This window comes from Tarenaya hassleriana, unplaced genomic scaffold (genome assembly GCF_000463585.1).
Source record: "Tarenaya hassleriana unplaced genomic scaffold, ASM46358v1 Cleome2, whole genome shotgun sequence".
Lineage (NCBI taxonomy): Eukaryota > Viridiplantae > Streptophyta > Magnoliopsida > Brassicales > Cleomaceae > Tarenaya > Tarenaya hassleriana.
Window position 1 is genome coordinate 4,597,536 of NW_010965372.1, and position 15,237 is coordinate 4,612,772.

Sequence of the window (15,237 nt, forward strand, 5' to 3'; positions counted from 1 at the left end):
AATATTCACAAAATTTAAAATACTATATTTTCATATTAAATCATTTTTAATTGTTTTTAGAGATTAATTTATACATAACATCTAACTTCCTATCTACATGTATGCGAGGAGAATTGATTTATATTTGATTAATTACAAAAATACCTATTGTCGGAAATATAAAATTGTATTATCCAAAATAGAGAATTCCGATATGCATAAGGTATTAAGACATTTCATGCGGGTGTACATGGATAATATGGAATTATTTAAATAATTGGTCACTCAACAAATGTGAAATAATAAAGTTCTACGTATTTCAGGAAATATTTGAACCGTGTCATCGACATTGTTATCATTATACTCCTTTCATATGTATATAGTTGTTTATCATTATACACTTTTCATATATTTATACACTGCTCGACAAAGAAAATATAGTTTCAATTTATTATTTTTTTTTATCCCAAAACATTTAAGAAAAACGACCTCTTGTTTTGAAGTAAAAAGTTGATAGACGAAAAGTATTACGACTTTATTGAATACACTAATTTCATGAAAGTGTTACACATTTGAATATTTACGGATCCTAATATCAGAACGTAAATTTAATTTTAATATCTAAATCAATTTTATATAAAATGATGAAAAGTAGTAGTATTATTATTCATGTTGTTTATTCCTATATATATCAATAATTATTATCATTGGAATCATAGAGGTCGGAAGAACAGACGTAGGAACAAGGCAATGAGGTCTCGTGCCGTATATTCAGACACTGCTCTGTACAAGAGCCTAGGAACCAGTTTGTACTCCCATATATATAGTAGTGTTAATATTATTTTTGGCGTAAAGTAATTTTTCACTATATATATATATATAAATAAATAATTGGTCAAAAATAGTTAGTGTCATATTGTACAGTTAAGGATTAGATTAAGGAAAAACATCGACATGGTTTATTAAAAAAACATATTTTAATATTGGGTTTGAAGCTAACAACTCTGCCTAATCTTTTCTTGCTTGGAGAAAAACAAAGGATGTGAATTCTTCCAAGTCAATGGTGGCCAGAGAGGTGTTGATAGATTCTAAATCCACTAAGAGGAAAATAATAATAATAATAATAGTAATAATAATAATAATAATAACAATAATCCCAAATTATTTATTAAAGAAAAAAAAATGTGGCAACACTTGGTGATAGGGCCATTCTTCTAGATGAATATGATATTTAAACATACATGTCAAAACACAAAGTCATGGTTTGGGGCAGTCCAAGTAGCTTCTAAATTTAACAAAGCTTGTGGCATATATTAAATTGATTTGATACACATTTTAGCTGTCTGTTATCAAACTGTTCTTTAATTAAATATATACAAAGTATAACCAACCAAAGATTTGCATAAAAATATATCTGCAATTTATCTCATAATACCACGGAGCAATTGGTCCTTGGTTGGCCTTTAAGACCACAGACTTTGCTTTTGTTTAGTCTTCAACTCTCTCTCTCTCTCTCTCTCTCTCTCTCTCTCTCTCTCTCTCTCTCTTCCCATTAGACAGAAACAACCTTAACCTTTGCAGAGAGGCTTCAAAGCTGTCTATATAAACCGAAATCTTGAACCAGGTTGAGGGGCAAAGGCTCTGAAAGAAACACAACATCCAAAGAACACTCGAAACAAAAACCAATGTCCTTCAAGAGGTTTTGTTGGAAAGCATGTCTTCCCATAAACTGCATCAAGAACAACAACAACAACAACCCATCAAAGGAAAGGCTTCTGTATTCGAAACAAGATTCACTTCGAAGCCGAATAGCAGTCTCTGATGTCAGCAACTCGTCTATCTCTCTCAGCGACTTGTCGTCTTCTTTCCTCATAGACCTTCACATTTTCACCTACAAGGAACTCGAGACCATCACACAGAGCTTCTCAAAGTCTAATTACCTCGGGGAAGGTGGGTTCGGGGAAGTGTACAAAGGTTTCGTCGATGATAGCCTCAGGACCGGCTTGAAGGCTCAGCCTGTTGCTGTTAAGGCTTTGAAACCAGATGGTGGACAAGGCCATAGAGAGTGGCTGGTAATGATGATCTCTCCTCCTTCAGATTCATCTCATCACATTCCCGATGTTATACCTGATTTTGTTCGTAAGAAAACGTGTTTGTACTGACAAAAAGATCTTTTTCTGCCCTTTTTGGACATTCTGCAGGCGGAAGTTATCATCTTGGGTCAATTGAAGCATCCCCATCTGGTGAACTTGATCGGATACTGCTGTGAGGATGAACACAGGCTTCTAGTTTACGAATATATGGAACGAGGCAACCTGGAGGACCATTTATTTCAAAGTTAGTAGCTTATAAACCGCTATTGAATCTACACTTGACATTAGATGAAAAGGGAAATGGGGATGATTCACTAATACGAGTACTGTTCTCGCAATGCAGGATATTCAGGAACTCTGCCTTGGTTAACCAGAATGAAGATTCTGTTGGGTGCAGCAAAAGGCCTTGCCTTCCTTCATGAAGAACAAAGCCCTGTCATTTACAGAGATTTTAAGCCTTCCAACATACTCTTAACCTCGGTAAATTCACATGCTCGTATATTCATATCACATTTTTATTCTGTATTTAGTTTATGCTCATGCCAATAACTAGTTTCTTTCCTTTGAAAAACTTTCAGGACTTTAGGTCTAAGCTCTCTGATTTCGGACTAGCAACCGATGGATCAGAGGGAGGAGAACCAAATGTAACAAGGGTCATGGGTACAGAGGGATACGCAGCTCCAGAATACATATCAACAGGTAAAGAACATAACCAGTAGCAAAACTCTGACAAGAAAGCCTATTAAGTACTTTACAATGAAAAAACACAAAGCTAAAATTTTCCAAGACCACAACTCATATGTTGGTTCATCCATTCATTTTCAGGTCACTTGACAACAATGAGTGATGTGTTCAGTTTCGGGGTCGTGCTGTTAGAACTGTTAACAGGAAGAAATGCGGTGGAAAAGTATCGGTCACAAAGAGGGAGGAATCTAGTGGAATGGGCGAGACCCATGTTAAAAGATCACACCAAGCTCGAAGGGATAATAGACCCAGGGCTTGAAGGGCGTTACTCGGTGGAAGGGGTGAGAAAGGCAGCTGCTTTGGCATATCAGTGCCTCAACCACAACCCCAAGTCACGACCCACGATGAAGACCGTGGTCAAGACCCTGGAGCCTCTCCTTGACCTCAAAGACATCCAAAACGGGCCATTTGTGTATATTGTTCCAGTGGAACGTGCAAAGGAGGGGCATGACACTAAATGTGGGGACGAGGTGAAAGCCGGGAATAATGGGGAAGAAAACAAGGAGGAAAAGAAAGCAAATATTTGCCAACGACATAGAAGAGGTCGGAAGAACAGACGTAGGAACAAGGCAATGAGGTCTCGTGCCGTATATTCAGACACTGCTCTGTACAAGAGCCTAGGAACCAGTTTGTACTCCCCGATCAAGTAGATTCATTTATTGTTTTGTTTATGGTTTGTTTGTGTATCCAACAGGCTTAGATGTTAGGAAACAATACAAGAAGTCATGTTAGATACAGGAAAGTTCTATAGGATTTTCATGTAATACAAAAATGTCAAGTCACAAACGACTTTCAATCTCGAAACAGAGAAGTAGCTTAGGAAGTGGGCTACATAGAAATTTGGCAGTCAATTTCAAGATTTGTAACCACAGATGTTAAATCTGAATGCAACGAATGTGTTTTCGAAAGGGACATATTTACTGGATTCATTCACCAGAAGATTCTAACATCAACATCTAAATTGACTGCAGTTTCACCATCCAAGAATTTCAGTATTTCATAACAGGTAAATATATGTTAGATATTATCTAGTCAATGTTGAAGAATCTGAGTGAATACGCAACAAATTCCAAGTCAAGACAAAAAAGGTTTGCAATGAAGACAGATCACATACCTTGGTCCTGAAGGAAGACAAATGAATCCCCACCAAACCCCATTTGCAGACGTGTTGGAAAATGTATCCCCCTTGTTTACATGGTCCTGATTGACAAGACAAAGTTAAACAAGAAGCAACCATTCCTCCTGGAGCTATCTCTTTCTTCAGTGAGATCATTAGTTTATTCACAGAAGCAGAAAACTTCAACTTAGATGACATAATTCTACTTGTAAAATAGCACAGAATGGAACATTGGAAGAACAGGAAAAAAAAAAAGACCAGATTTAGATTGAAGCTGGATATTCCTCCTAAGCTACTCGAGAAGCTCGAGTAGCTTAACTCTTCCATAATCTAAAATCTACTAAACAACACCCGTTGGATTGAGTTCTACTTCTTCCATTTTCTACTATGATTCCCCCTGGCTTGAGTAACATCGTACTGATTTGACAGGCCTCTTCCAATAACCACAATTTTTCCAAATATCTTCAGTTTATCGACTTCTTCCTTTTCCTCCTAGGCTTCTTTACAACTACTCTGTCTTTAGCACTATCATCAGTATGTTCTCGAAGCCAGTCTGCATGGTACTTCTCATCATATGGGACTACCTCCCCATCAATGAAAGGTTCTCCTGCACTAGACAGGCTATACGTGAGTAAAGGGTACATACTAAGGTTTCAATAAAATGAAACTACATCTACTGAGTTCACTTTTACCCAAGAAACCCACAAAGAAGGTGGAACTAACACGACTTAGCTTCTGCCAGAATGAGCAAGTGATAGGCAAAGAATTTTCATCCTTGCAATTGTTAAAAGTTAAAACCACAGAACCAAAACTTGACTCCATTGAACAAAATAGAGTCGTTGTTGCAAAATTGAAAAATCTGGAGAACGAATGCCATATGCAATGCATACAACTCGCTGCCGAATCCATAATTGACCATGAACCCACCTATGTAAAATTCAAAATTGATTCATTAGGTAACATGTTTCCAACTTAAACTAAAATGGTAGAGCTTATCATTCATACTGTAAAAACAGAACACCGAATCAAGGTATGAATATCGAGCAACACAGAACAGAGAAGACAGGCAAGGGTTTGATGAAGAAACAATTCAATGCAGCTAAAATCGATGTGTTCAGCGAATCATACAAACAAAACGAACCTCCATATCCGTTTTTGCCATCTATGAATGAATCTGGAAGAACCCATTTGACGTCGGGCAGAGCTGCAATCAAACAAAAGCCACACTAACAACTTTGCCACGATGAAAAACTCCAACCAAGAAAAATTGAAACTTGAAGGAACTACATCAGTACATTGTATCTTGTAAGTCATAAGTTCAGTGACCCGGCATCCAAATGCATAGTAGTACTTAGTTGAGACAGAATATATTGATTTCTTTGCCTTTTCTTCACTGCAAACATCAAAAGCAGCAGGCAACATCGATCATATATTATTCAGATCAACAGAATGTTCGAGTTTCACACCAAGGCTTCAACTTTTAGCTTTGAGTTTTCAAAAAAAAAATCGGAGCTTTACCATTGCTATAGCTAGTGAAACTCTACACAGCGAGAACCCTTACAGACAAAAGGAATCACGAAACTACTAAAGGGAATAGTTTCATCAATTACCTTCCCAAAGCCATGGCTAGGGTTTTGACATAGCCTCCGACGATGTCGTTCCGAGGTGGGTATCCCTTGGGAACCTCCATAACGACGAGCCAGTGCTTGTAATCGCATCCCTCGACCAGACTCGGCACCCGAGTCAACTCGTCGCAACGCGTCGGAACCGAGTCGTCGGAGCCAGAACTTCCGGAGAATAGAGAAAACGGAGCAAGACGCCGTCGGACGGACGCCGTTAAATTTAACGGTCTTCCGATAATGCGTGACATAGTCACGGTGGGACGATTGACGACTGCGAAGATTGTATCTGTAAATAATTAAAAAAAATGGCTCCGACGAATCCTCTGACAGAAGGAGAGGATCACATATCCCAACATGTATACTTTTTTGTAATTTTCAAAAAAAATTCAACCAAAATTATGACCTTGAATGAAAGATGTTTTTGGTATTTAGAATCCAAAAATCAGAAAATTGATAATAAGTTTTTATAAAATCAGTTTTCTTAAAAACTTAAAAACTCTATTTTTTAAAAATTTACAAAAACCAAAATTCAAAGACTAAAAACTAAAAAACAATTTGACAAAAAAAAACTCAAAAACAAAAATTAAAACAGAGAGTCAGAGACTATCCATCCACGCTATTATATGCTTATTATCCTATTTTACCCCGTGATTTTCTCTTTTTTGTCCTTTTGCATTAAATGTTAATTTTTAAAAAAAAATTTAAGCCCATTTATAAGGTTATTAGGCCCATGAGACAGGAGGGCTTGAGTTTGTACCAAGTCAGACCGGATTGAATTGGACCGGACCAACCTGTTTTTTACATCCCTAAATTACAATTAATATCACGAGTTTATAGAGCCAATCAATTGAATTATACATTTTGTAAAAATCATTTTATTTTAAACACCATATCTCCTTTAGAGCCAAGATGGGTTTTTGCTACAAAGATTTCTGTCGTGTTTGGTAAAAATCAAATGCTATATTCGAATATAATAATGCACGATATGATAGATATAATAATTTTTGTTTTTACAGTTTTAATTCAGCACAATATCATAATGGGAATAATAATTTTGATTTTGATTTTAACCAAACAATCCGAAGTAAACTCGATTAATAAAACTTTATTGAAGAGTTTCACAGTTCCGATATTCGAATTTGTACAATACCGAATCCGAATTGAAATTTTTAGCCACCACAAAAAAATTGGGAAAATAGCAAAAAAATACACCAATTTGGTTAAAACTGACACATAAATACATCAATTTGTAAACTTGCCGATTAATACATCACATTGCAGTTTTTTGGCAATTTCCAACAAAAACGCTGACGGTAATGTTTGTCGTTAAAAATTGCTGACCTGGATTGTCTCTATCTGCCACGCAGACACCAGATCAGATTATATTGCCACATCAGAACTCGGTTTATCAATTTAAACCGAAATAAATTCACGCGGTTTGGAACATTTAACCTAACAAAACCGAAACCTTTTCTTTTACTGTAGATGTGATATTTCAACACGTGAAAAAGTAAAATATCGAGACACGGTGAAATCGAGAGAGGAAATCGAGAGAGGGCGGTGAAATCGCGATTAGGGTTTCACCGTCGGAGGGGCTTCACCGTCGACTTTGTCGGAGGTGTTTCACCGTCGATTTCGGTGGGCTGATAAGGACCTTCCATTTCGTCGGAGAGGAAATCGAGAGAGGGTGAAATCGCGATTAGGGTTTCATTGTCGGAGCTGCTTCTAAAGTCTGTTTCGCTGTGGATTTCGTTGGATTTTGCCGTAGATTTCATCGGAAGTACTTCGGAAGTTCATTTCGTCTGAGCTGGAAGGTAAGAGATTTATGGGTTGTGTGTAATGTCCGTCAATGAACGAGATTCGGTTCTGTCGTTCTTCGGGTTGTGAGTGCAATCGAACCGAAAGTTTTAAGGGTTTAGTTCCTAAAACGGGAATTAATAGGGGTTCTAAGTGTTTATTAGCTAATTGATTTGTGTTTTGTTGCAGAATTGAAATTGGAATCTTCAGTGGTTGGAATTGTTGTCGAGAGTATATCAACATGGGGTAAGTTTCATTTAAATGTCGATTAGATTAAGGTAAATTGTGGTTTTTGCTTGATGATGGTGTTATATTATTTTCTCATTTTTTACAGTAAAGTGAAGTTGAATTTTCATATGGGTGGGTTTATGACGTTCATTGATGGGAAGTGGTCTTATGATGGTGGATTTGTGGAGAAAGGGATAGAGATGGATCCAGACTATTTGTGTTGGTTTTTTTTCGAGGAGTTTGTGCGGTCTAGAAAATTTGATGCTCCAATAGTTGAGATGTGGTATAAATTACCACATCAAAGTCTTGATGAGAAGAAAGTCATATATGAGGAGGTTGATTTAGGCATGCGAGAAATGTATGATTTAGCTAGTAAGGAAAGAGAGTTGGACATTTATATTGATCACGAGATATCAATACCAACACCAGGGTCTCCAAGTACATTAAAGAAGAATAAGGAAACTGAAGAGGTAGGATGTGTTAGGAGGCTTGAATTTAGTGAAGCTGTTGATTTGCAGAAAGAAAGAGACATGGGTGTTGGTGCAGAAGATGCAGGTAATGCTGATGCCGATGCTAGGGTTGAAGCTAGTGGTAATGTTGATGTCGATGAAGGTGATGGACACTGCCATGTTGGGGTCGAACATGGTGGTGATGATTGTGATGGCAATATTGACGGTAATGACGTTGAACCTGATGTAGGAGGTGTAGGTGATGTAGGAGGTGGAGATGATGTTGAGTCTGATATGGATGTGGATGTGGATGTGGATGGTGGTGCAAGTTCCAAGCTTGATGAGGAGAGTATTGCGGCAATATTTAGAGAGATTGAGTTGAAGGAATATGCCAGAAATTGTCAAGAGTATGTTAGTGATGATGAGTTTATTGATAACGAGAATGTGTGCCCAAGGACTCCGCTGCATACAGATGAAGAGTGGGAGGAATTCGAACGTCCAAGAAGAAAGGTCCCAACTTCAAGAGTACTAAGGAAATGTGATGAGTTACTTTTGCTGGGTAATATATTCGATTCCGGAGAAGAGTTCAAGGATGCCTTGTTTCAATATGTTTTAGATACACAGTTCAATGTGAGATTGTCTAGATGGGAACAAGATAAGTATGCAGCGGTTTGTTCGCATAAAGGTTGTGGTTGGAGAGTGTATTGCTCAATAGAGAAACCATTGAATAAATGGATGGTAAAAGTGTTCACTGCTGAGCATAATCACCAACCAACAGGAGTAGCTTCCATGTTAACTCGAAGACATATTGCAAAGTTGTTCTCAGATATCATCAGGAGAATGCCTTCATTTTCTGCAGCAGATATTCAATACGTGATAAAACGAAAATGGAAGTTGAAAGTTCCGTTGAGTAAATGCTTTAAGGCACGTCGTGAGGCAGAGAAAATGGACAGAAAGCAGCGTGGTCGACCAAAGAAATTTCACCGTCGGAAAGACCCTCATGAATCTCCAACGAGGCCTGGAAAGATGACGAGACATGGGCGGGTGTTTACATGTAGTCGGTGTAAACAGACCGGACACAATGCGAAGGGCTGTAAAAATGAGCCATTACACATGCCACGACAAACGAGACGACGTGGTCGACCGCGGAAACATCCTCAAACACAATCGTCTGAGCAATCTCAACAGCAACCACAAATGGCTTCAAGTTCCACTTCAGTTCAAGGTAAATTTATATTCTGCCATTTCTAACATGTCCATTTCTTGACATATCAATGATTGTAGGTACTACCATCACAACACAATCCAGCCAGACTTCTCAAGCGGCTTGTATTCGCCGGCGACGTCGACATTTGACTCTTGAAATGAGTCGGCCCAATCAATTTGCCACTGGACCTGCCAACTTCATATCTCCGCATACCGGTCGTCCATTCCAAGCTCCGAGGCAGGTCCAAGGACCCTCGACATCTCGCAGCCAACCGGATGCATGACGTATTGGACATCTTTTGACTATTTTGGTTAAATCATTTTCCTGTTTGTAATGTATCTGACATCAGATCCTTTTATAATGTACCCAAACATCATCTTTTGTCTGTTTTATGGTCAAATCAGATTCCTTTTGCATGTTTTCGGCAAATGGTCGCTGTAAACTGTATGTGTTTTTTGTGCAATATATATTTTCCAGCAGCAACAATTCTTTCACCATTATTTGTCCAAACATATCAAACCATTATTTGTCCAAACATATCAAAAGATTTTCTCATACAAAATGGTCTTATCAAATATTCCATACATACGCAATTGTTTTCTCCCCTTGACACAATTATCTCATTCACTCAAAATACATTTGTCTTCTCCCAAACACAACAACATTACCCCACTGCTACAAAATACATCAAACTAGTAGTAAACCATAGTAATACATGATTGCCAAAATTATAACTACGAGAATTACAAACAAATTGTGTTTGAAACATTTTAACTCTTCTACCTCAAACTTTAGTTTCTGCATCTTAGCTTTAAGCTTTCGTAACTCCTCTCCATAATCTTCTTTGTTTCCCATCTGTTCCATAGTAGCTTTGTCTTTTTTCCTCATTTCAACGTTGAGTTTTTTTTGCTCCTCCCGACAATCTTCAATCTCCTCGACCAACGCCTCATCCACCCATTTGAACAAATGCGGACAGTTAGCCTAATACACAACATATACACTATCACTTTAACTCATTAAAAAATCAAAACGAAAATTGTCAAACACAACGTTGAACTACTTAACCTCCCGAGAAGAACATCGAAAGAAAACCCTCCCTGGGTTAATGTCAGTTCTGGATGTATATATTGTAACAGAGCTTCCACAATCACACATCTTCGGTACACCTCTACATCGATATGTTTCCCCTCTTCTCCCAACTGATCTTGAACTTGAATTTGATTGTGACAAACTCATATCTGTAACATTCGTCAACAACTTAGACCTTAAAAACTAGAAAATTAGTCATTACCTATTAACCCAACTGAAACAACCTTCAATTACATGAATAAATTCAACGAACAGCCCAACAAAACAAACCATCTGTGAAAACCCTAACTTTCTGTATTTTAGGGTTTTTTCTTCAAATCCTGAGCACAATTATTCAAATACAAAAACAAAACCAAATCAAAGATCTTACTTACCTCTTCACTTGAATATCGAAGCAAAAGATCCAAGAAAAGAAAATCAAAGCGTATGTCTCTCTCCCCCTCTCTCTCCCCTCTCTCTCTTTCTTCGAACGATGCTGGAGAGAGGAAATAAAACACACCTCCTTTTAAGTGGAATTTGGTTAATACTCGGTTTGGTTGTTATTTAAACCGGGTCTTATTTTTCGGTTACCATTTACTGCATTTCTGACGTGGAGTTTACGTGTCAAAATTCATATATCCACGTAATCGTTTTCTGACGGAAAAATTTAAACCCATAACGGCGTCAGCGTCTTTGTTGGAAATTGCCAAAAAACTGCAATGTGATGTATTAATCGGCAAGTTTACAAATTGATGTATTTATATGTCAGTTTTAACCAAATTGGTGTATTTTTTTGCTATTTTCCCCAAAAAAATTGTGTACTTTAAAATAAATGTTCATGGTGTAATTCTTTAAATAATGTAATAATATCGTATTCTTTTTTTCCTTTATTCGACAATAGTTTGACAGATCCAAAAATATTATGAAATAACTTAAAAACTCCAAAAAATGTATAAAAAAACTTTAAAGTATTTTCTCTATATATATATTGCAGAATTTTATTTTGTTTTGTTGTATGGAAATCTAATTGGCCCATGCATGCTTTTGGTCATCCCACTAGGAATTTTCCACACATAATTAAGAAATAAGAATTGACCACTCAATGAAAGGACACATGGAAATCGGACAACGGGATGAAGACGGAGCACCAAATCCTCTTCGGCGACCTTTTAACTAAATAACGTGCAAATTATATTACAAGGAGACAAAAATGCTACAATATATATATATATATATATATATATACGTGGAGAGTATTTAAATTTTGTTTTCTTTTAAATGTTTTGAAGTGATATTAGTTTTACTAACTACGTAGGCTAATAAAGGATTAGGTTGCATATATATATATAAACCCTATAATATGGGAGCAAAGTCTATGATGATTGGTAGTATTCTTTTGTCGTTATTATCGAAGTTAATTAAATTAAATTGTCTTCACGACATGATACGTACACACATACATACATTTTTTTTATACATTGAGAATCCCAACTGTTACATTTCGGGCGCGCTGACCAAGTAAACTCAAGCCCACACGAACCTGCAACACACGCGTGGGAGGTAAATTAGTCGTAACTGACAGACGATAGATGAGCGGACAAGGAGTCGAACCCCCAACCTCTCGGTATGTTGACCATCCTCATTACCAACTCAACTAGAGTTTTCCCCTACATACATACGCACGTACAAAAATAAACATGATAGTTTGCTATTAACTTGTTGGAATACATTTATATCACAACTGTATTCACGGAGAAAGTTGAATTCTTGGTACCTCACCAAAAAAACATAACTACAAAAATTATGCATAGGTATATACGTATATATGTATGTGTGTATAATATGGATCGTGGCATGAAGATTATCTCGGAAAAAAAACAAAGAATAAAAAAAATTAAAAAGATAATGAACGAATGAATGAAAAGAGATGAGGAGAAGGAGTGGGTCCCAATGGTGGACTCGATACGTAACATATGCATGTATTCAGCAGCAACAAGGAAAACGAAACTTAGGGTTCAAGAAAAAACATTAACAAAACTTGTCTCGTCTTAAAATCGATTTGGCATATGATGCCCTAATTCACTCCTACAAGTTTGGTTTGGTTATCTTTTTCATGTTAGGGTTTGTACATTTGATGAAGATAGCACATTGGTATAATCATATATATATATATATGGGATATATATTTAGTTTTGTTTTATATGTTGGCGGAAAAATAAAAATCATATTCTGTCTATATATATATACCTTTATGATGACTTTCGACAAAATCCCATAAAAATATCATATAAACCTGGTCACGGTACCACTTTGTAAATGAAATTTTGTCACAAAACTAATTTATATTATATTCATCTAACGAGTTATGGGTTTTTTTTTTCATTTGGTAAAAAAATAATCAGTTGCTTGGTGGCTTAACGAATGTTCAAAAAGACCATCTATCTATTTGTAGTTGTGAATTGTGATAACAATATACTCTATATATATATATATATATATTCACTTTCTTATTTCTAAAGAGAAAAACCATAATTAAAAGCATGGCCCAACTCTCATGTTCCTTTTATCGGTAAGATTCTAAATTAATCCAACAGCTAAGAAAGAAGTCTTAAATATTCCTGTTGAGTCGATTTGTTCTTCGCAGAATCAAATAATAATAATAAAAATGTTCTTTTATTTTGGAATTAATTAATCTGAAAGAGAATATTCTATTATTCTTTTTGTTAGTGTATAAAACTGAACTACTGACAGAAAGATAAAATGTTTATGTTCTTAGACTTACCATAATATAGTTGAAGATACTAGATAGATATATTAATTTAGGGTTTGCGAACACTGAAATCATTGCCCATTTCTTCCATGTATTATGAGAATATAATATTAAATATTTTATAGCTCATATTAATACTTATTTTTACTGTATTTGGACCTACTCATTATATAACTTATAACAAATATATATTTAGAAAGAAAAAAAAGTAAGGACAAGCTTGAATCAAGTTTTGTCGTATGTTAAGTCACTTGACCCCCACCTTAAAAAGTTCAACTTTTTATATCGTAAAAAATCATTTAATTTTTCGACAATTTGTCGCTTAAATCATTTAAAAAAAAATCGAAATACGAAAAATTATTCCAAAGTTATAGATTGCCGACTTTGGAAAGAACGGGGAAGAAGAAAGTCAGAAGAAAGCACCAAAATTCTCAAGAACATAAACAGAAAATTTCTTGCTTTATAATAACATTTCAATTCCCCAAAATTCTTCACAAGTACAGCATCATCCACATCCCTAAACCCCCCGTTGCAGAACCCGGTCCACCCTAAACCGAGCCACAACCAATATAAACCGGAACCGGTTTTCTATCCTCCATCACGAGCTTGTCAAAGTGGCAAAACAGCTACCGGACCTAGACAAAACAGCCGAACCTTCGTTCTTGTCATCCTTAGACGGACTACTCGGCATCGATCGAAGCATCCTCGGAGAATCCAAAGTCCTTCTCAAGATCTGTCTCATTGCAGAGATCAAATGAATAGTCGGATCCGGCGGAGGGCTGGAAGATTTGAACTTGTTGCACATGTTCATGTGCCTAGCCATGGCTTCCTCTGTAGTTATGAGCCTCTCTGTTCTTATGACCTCGTACTTCACTGCTTCTGCACAAAGTCCACAGATCCATTTGCCCATGTAACGTTCACGTACGGTGTCGATGTACGATTGTGTGCACTCCTCGGTCAATCCGCAGCAATCGCATGTAACCGGTTCCGGTTCATCGGCTTGCGTCGCACCGAGATTTTTCTGGGCTTGGACCGGTTGATGAACCACTGTGACCACGATTTCTGGTGCTGGTGTTGAAACCAGCAGCGTTTGGTCAGTGATTATGGTTGCGGACATGATTTCTTGATGACCCTGAATGCAAAAACAAGAGATAGATCGATGAAAATGGTTAGATTTCGATTTAAAGCGTCGTATAATTGAATAGGGATGATGGAGAGAGAGAATTACCTAAAGAAGAAACGATCCTCTGTAACTCAGCTTGTGATCTTTGTTTTTTTTTTTGTTCACCCGTTTCTGCAACAGAGGAAAGATTAACCCTTTTCTTTTACCGTTCTGAGTTAATTTTTTTTTTATCTTTTCAAAATCACAGATTATTATCTTTCTTTCTCCCACTCTCCATCTTCTAAATTCCCTTCTTCTCCGAAGAAAATCTCACAAAACAAAACCATTTCAAACGAGGATTTGAATCTAGCCCCCAAAAATTACAGCACAAAAATACCCTTTTTCCTTGTAAACTCTTCGAGAAAAACCCAAAAAAGAATCCCCTTTTCGTACCCGATGAGAAAGCCCTAGTTCCCAGAAACCCCAAACCGCATTACAGAAGAAAACCCAGAATATATTTTTTTTTTGTAATTTCTGAGAGAGAGTGGAGGAGGAGGAGGGGCAATGATTGAGGCTTTAAAGGGGGGGGTGAGAAAGGAAGAAGGAATGGCAAGTGCCATGTCAGATCGTTGATATATGTCAATAAATCCTAGCCGTCCATCTGGAAATTGCCAGCTGGCGACGAGGCCGACGACCACCTCTTAAAACCAAAAAAAAACAAATTCTACGCCGAAAACAAAAGTATTATTTTTATTTACTACAGTCTACAGCCGTTTCCGTTTGGTTTTCATTTGACCAGCTCAGCTAATAACCAACCGCCACGTGGATGCGGACGGCATTCCCATAAATTTATTGCAAGTACTCCCTACGTACACATATACATACATTTATATATTATATAAACTTAAAATTCAAATAAAAAATGATGCCAATACTCATTTATTGCAAAATGAAATCAGAATTAAAAGAAACACAAATTTGCGATATTCTCCAACGGTCAAATACTTATTACATGGATTTATAAATATATTATTTTGAAATACTTGAGTGTACCTTATAAA

General features: G+C 36.7%; 3 protein-coding genes across 7 annotated transcripts; 1 reads left to right on the plus strand and 2 right to left on the minus strand.

Moving 5' to 3' along the window:
• The first annotated feature begins 1,312 nt into the window (after window positions 1-1,312).
• Window positions 1,313-3,922, plus strand: LOC104812254 (putative receptor-like protein kinase At1g72540). The gene is made up of 5 exons (XM_010539323.2): window positions 1,313-2,051; window positions 2,181-2,316; window positions 2,416-2,552; window positions 2,651-2,771; window positions 2,898-3,922. Exons 1-5 carry the CDS (start codon window positions 1,665-1,667, stop codon window positions 3,464-3,466), a joined length of 1,350 nt encoding a protein of 449 aa, XP_010537625.1. The 5' UTR covers window positions 1,313-1,664; the 3' UTR covers window positions 3,467-3,922.
• On the minus strand, window positions 2,064-5,989 carry LOC104812252 (multiple organellar RNA editing factor 7, mitochondrial). Of its 4 annotated transcripts, none has more exons than XM_010539320.1 (6): window positions 5,544-5,989; window positions 5,229-5,326; window positions 5,075-5,137; window positions 3,931-4,016; window positions 2,394-2,486; window positions 2,200-2,294 (listed from the first exon to the last, which is right to left on the minus strand). In XM_010539320.1, exons 1-5 carry the CDS (start codon window positions 5,801-5,803, stop codon window positions 2,439-2,441), a joined length of 555 nt encoding a protein of 184 aa, XP_010537622.1. In that variant the 5' UTR covers window positions 5,804-5,989; the 3' UTR covers window positions 2,200-2,294; window positions 2,394-2,438. The 4 variants fall into 4 exon arrangements, with proteins under 4 accessions (XP_010537624.1, XP_010537622.1, XP_010537623.1 ...); XM_010539321.2 differs by having other exon boundaries at window positions 2,202-2,294; window positions 2,400-2,486; XM_010539322.1 differs by lacking the exon at window positions 2,394-2,486 and having other exon boundaries at window positions 2,064-2,294.
• Window positions 5,990-13,486: 7,497 nt separating this feature from the next.
• LOC104812255 lies at window positions 13,487-14,730 on the minus strand. Of its 2 annotated transcripts, XM_010539326.2 has the most exons (3): window positions 14,630-14,714; window positions 14,303-14,368; window positions 13,487-14,206 (listed from the first exon to the last, which is right to left on the minus strand). In XM_010539326.2, exon 3 carries the CDS (start codon window positions 14,189-14,191, stop codon window positions 13,673-13,675), a length of 519 nt encoding a protein of 172 aa, XP_010537628.1. In that variant the 5' UTR covers window positions 14,192-14,206; window positions 14,303-14,368; window positions 14,630-14,714; the 3' UTR covers window positions 13,487-13,672. The 2 variants fall into 2 exon arrangements, with proteins under 2 accessions (XP_010537628.1, XP_010537626.1); XM_010539324.1 differs by having other exon boundaries at window positions 14,303-14,730.
• Between the last annotated feature and the right edge of the window lie 507 nt (window positions 14,731-15,237).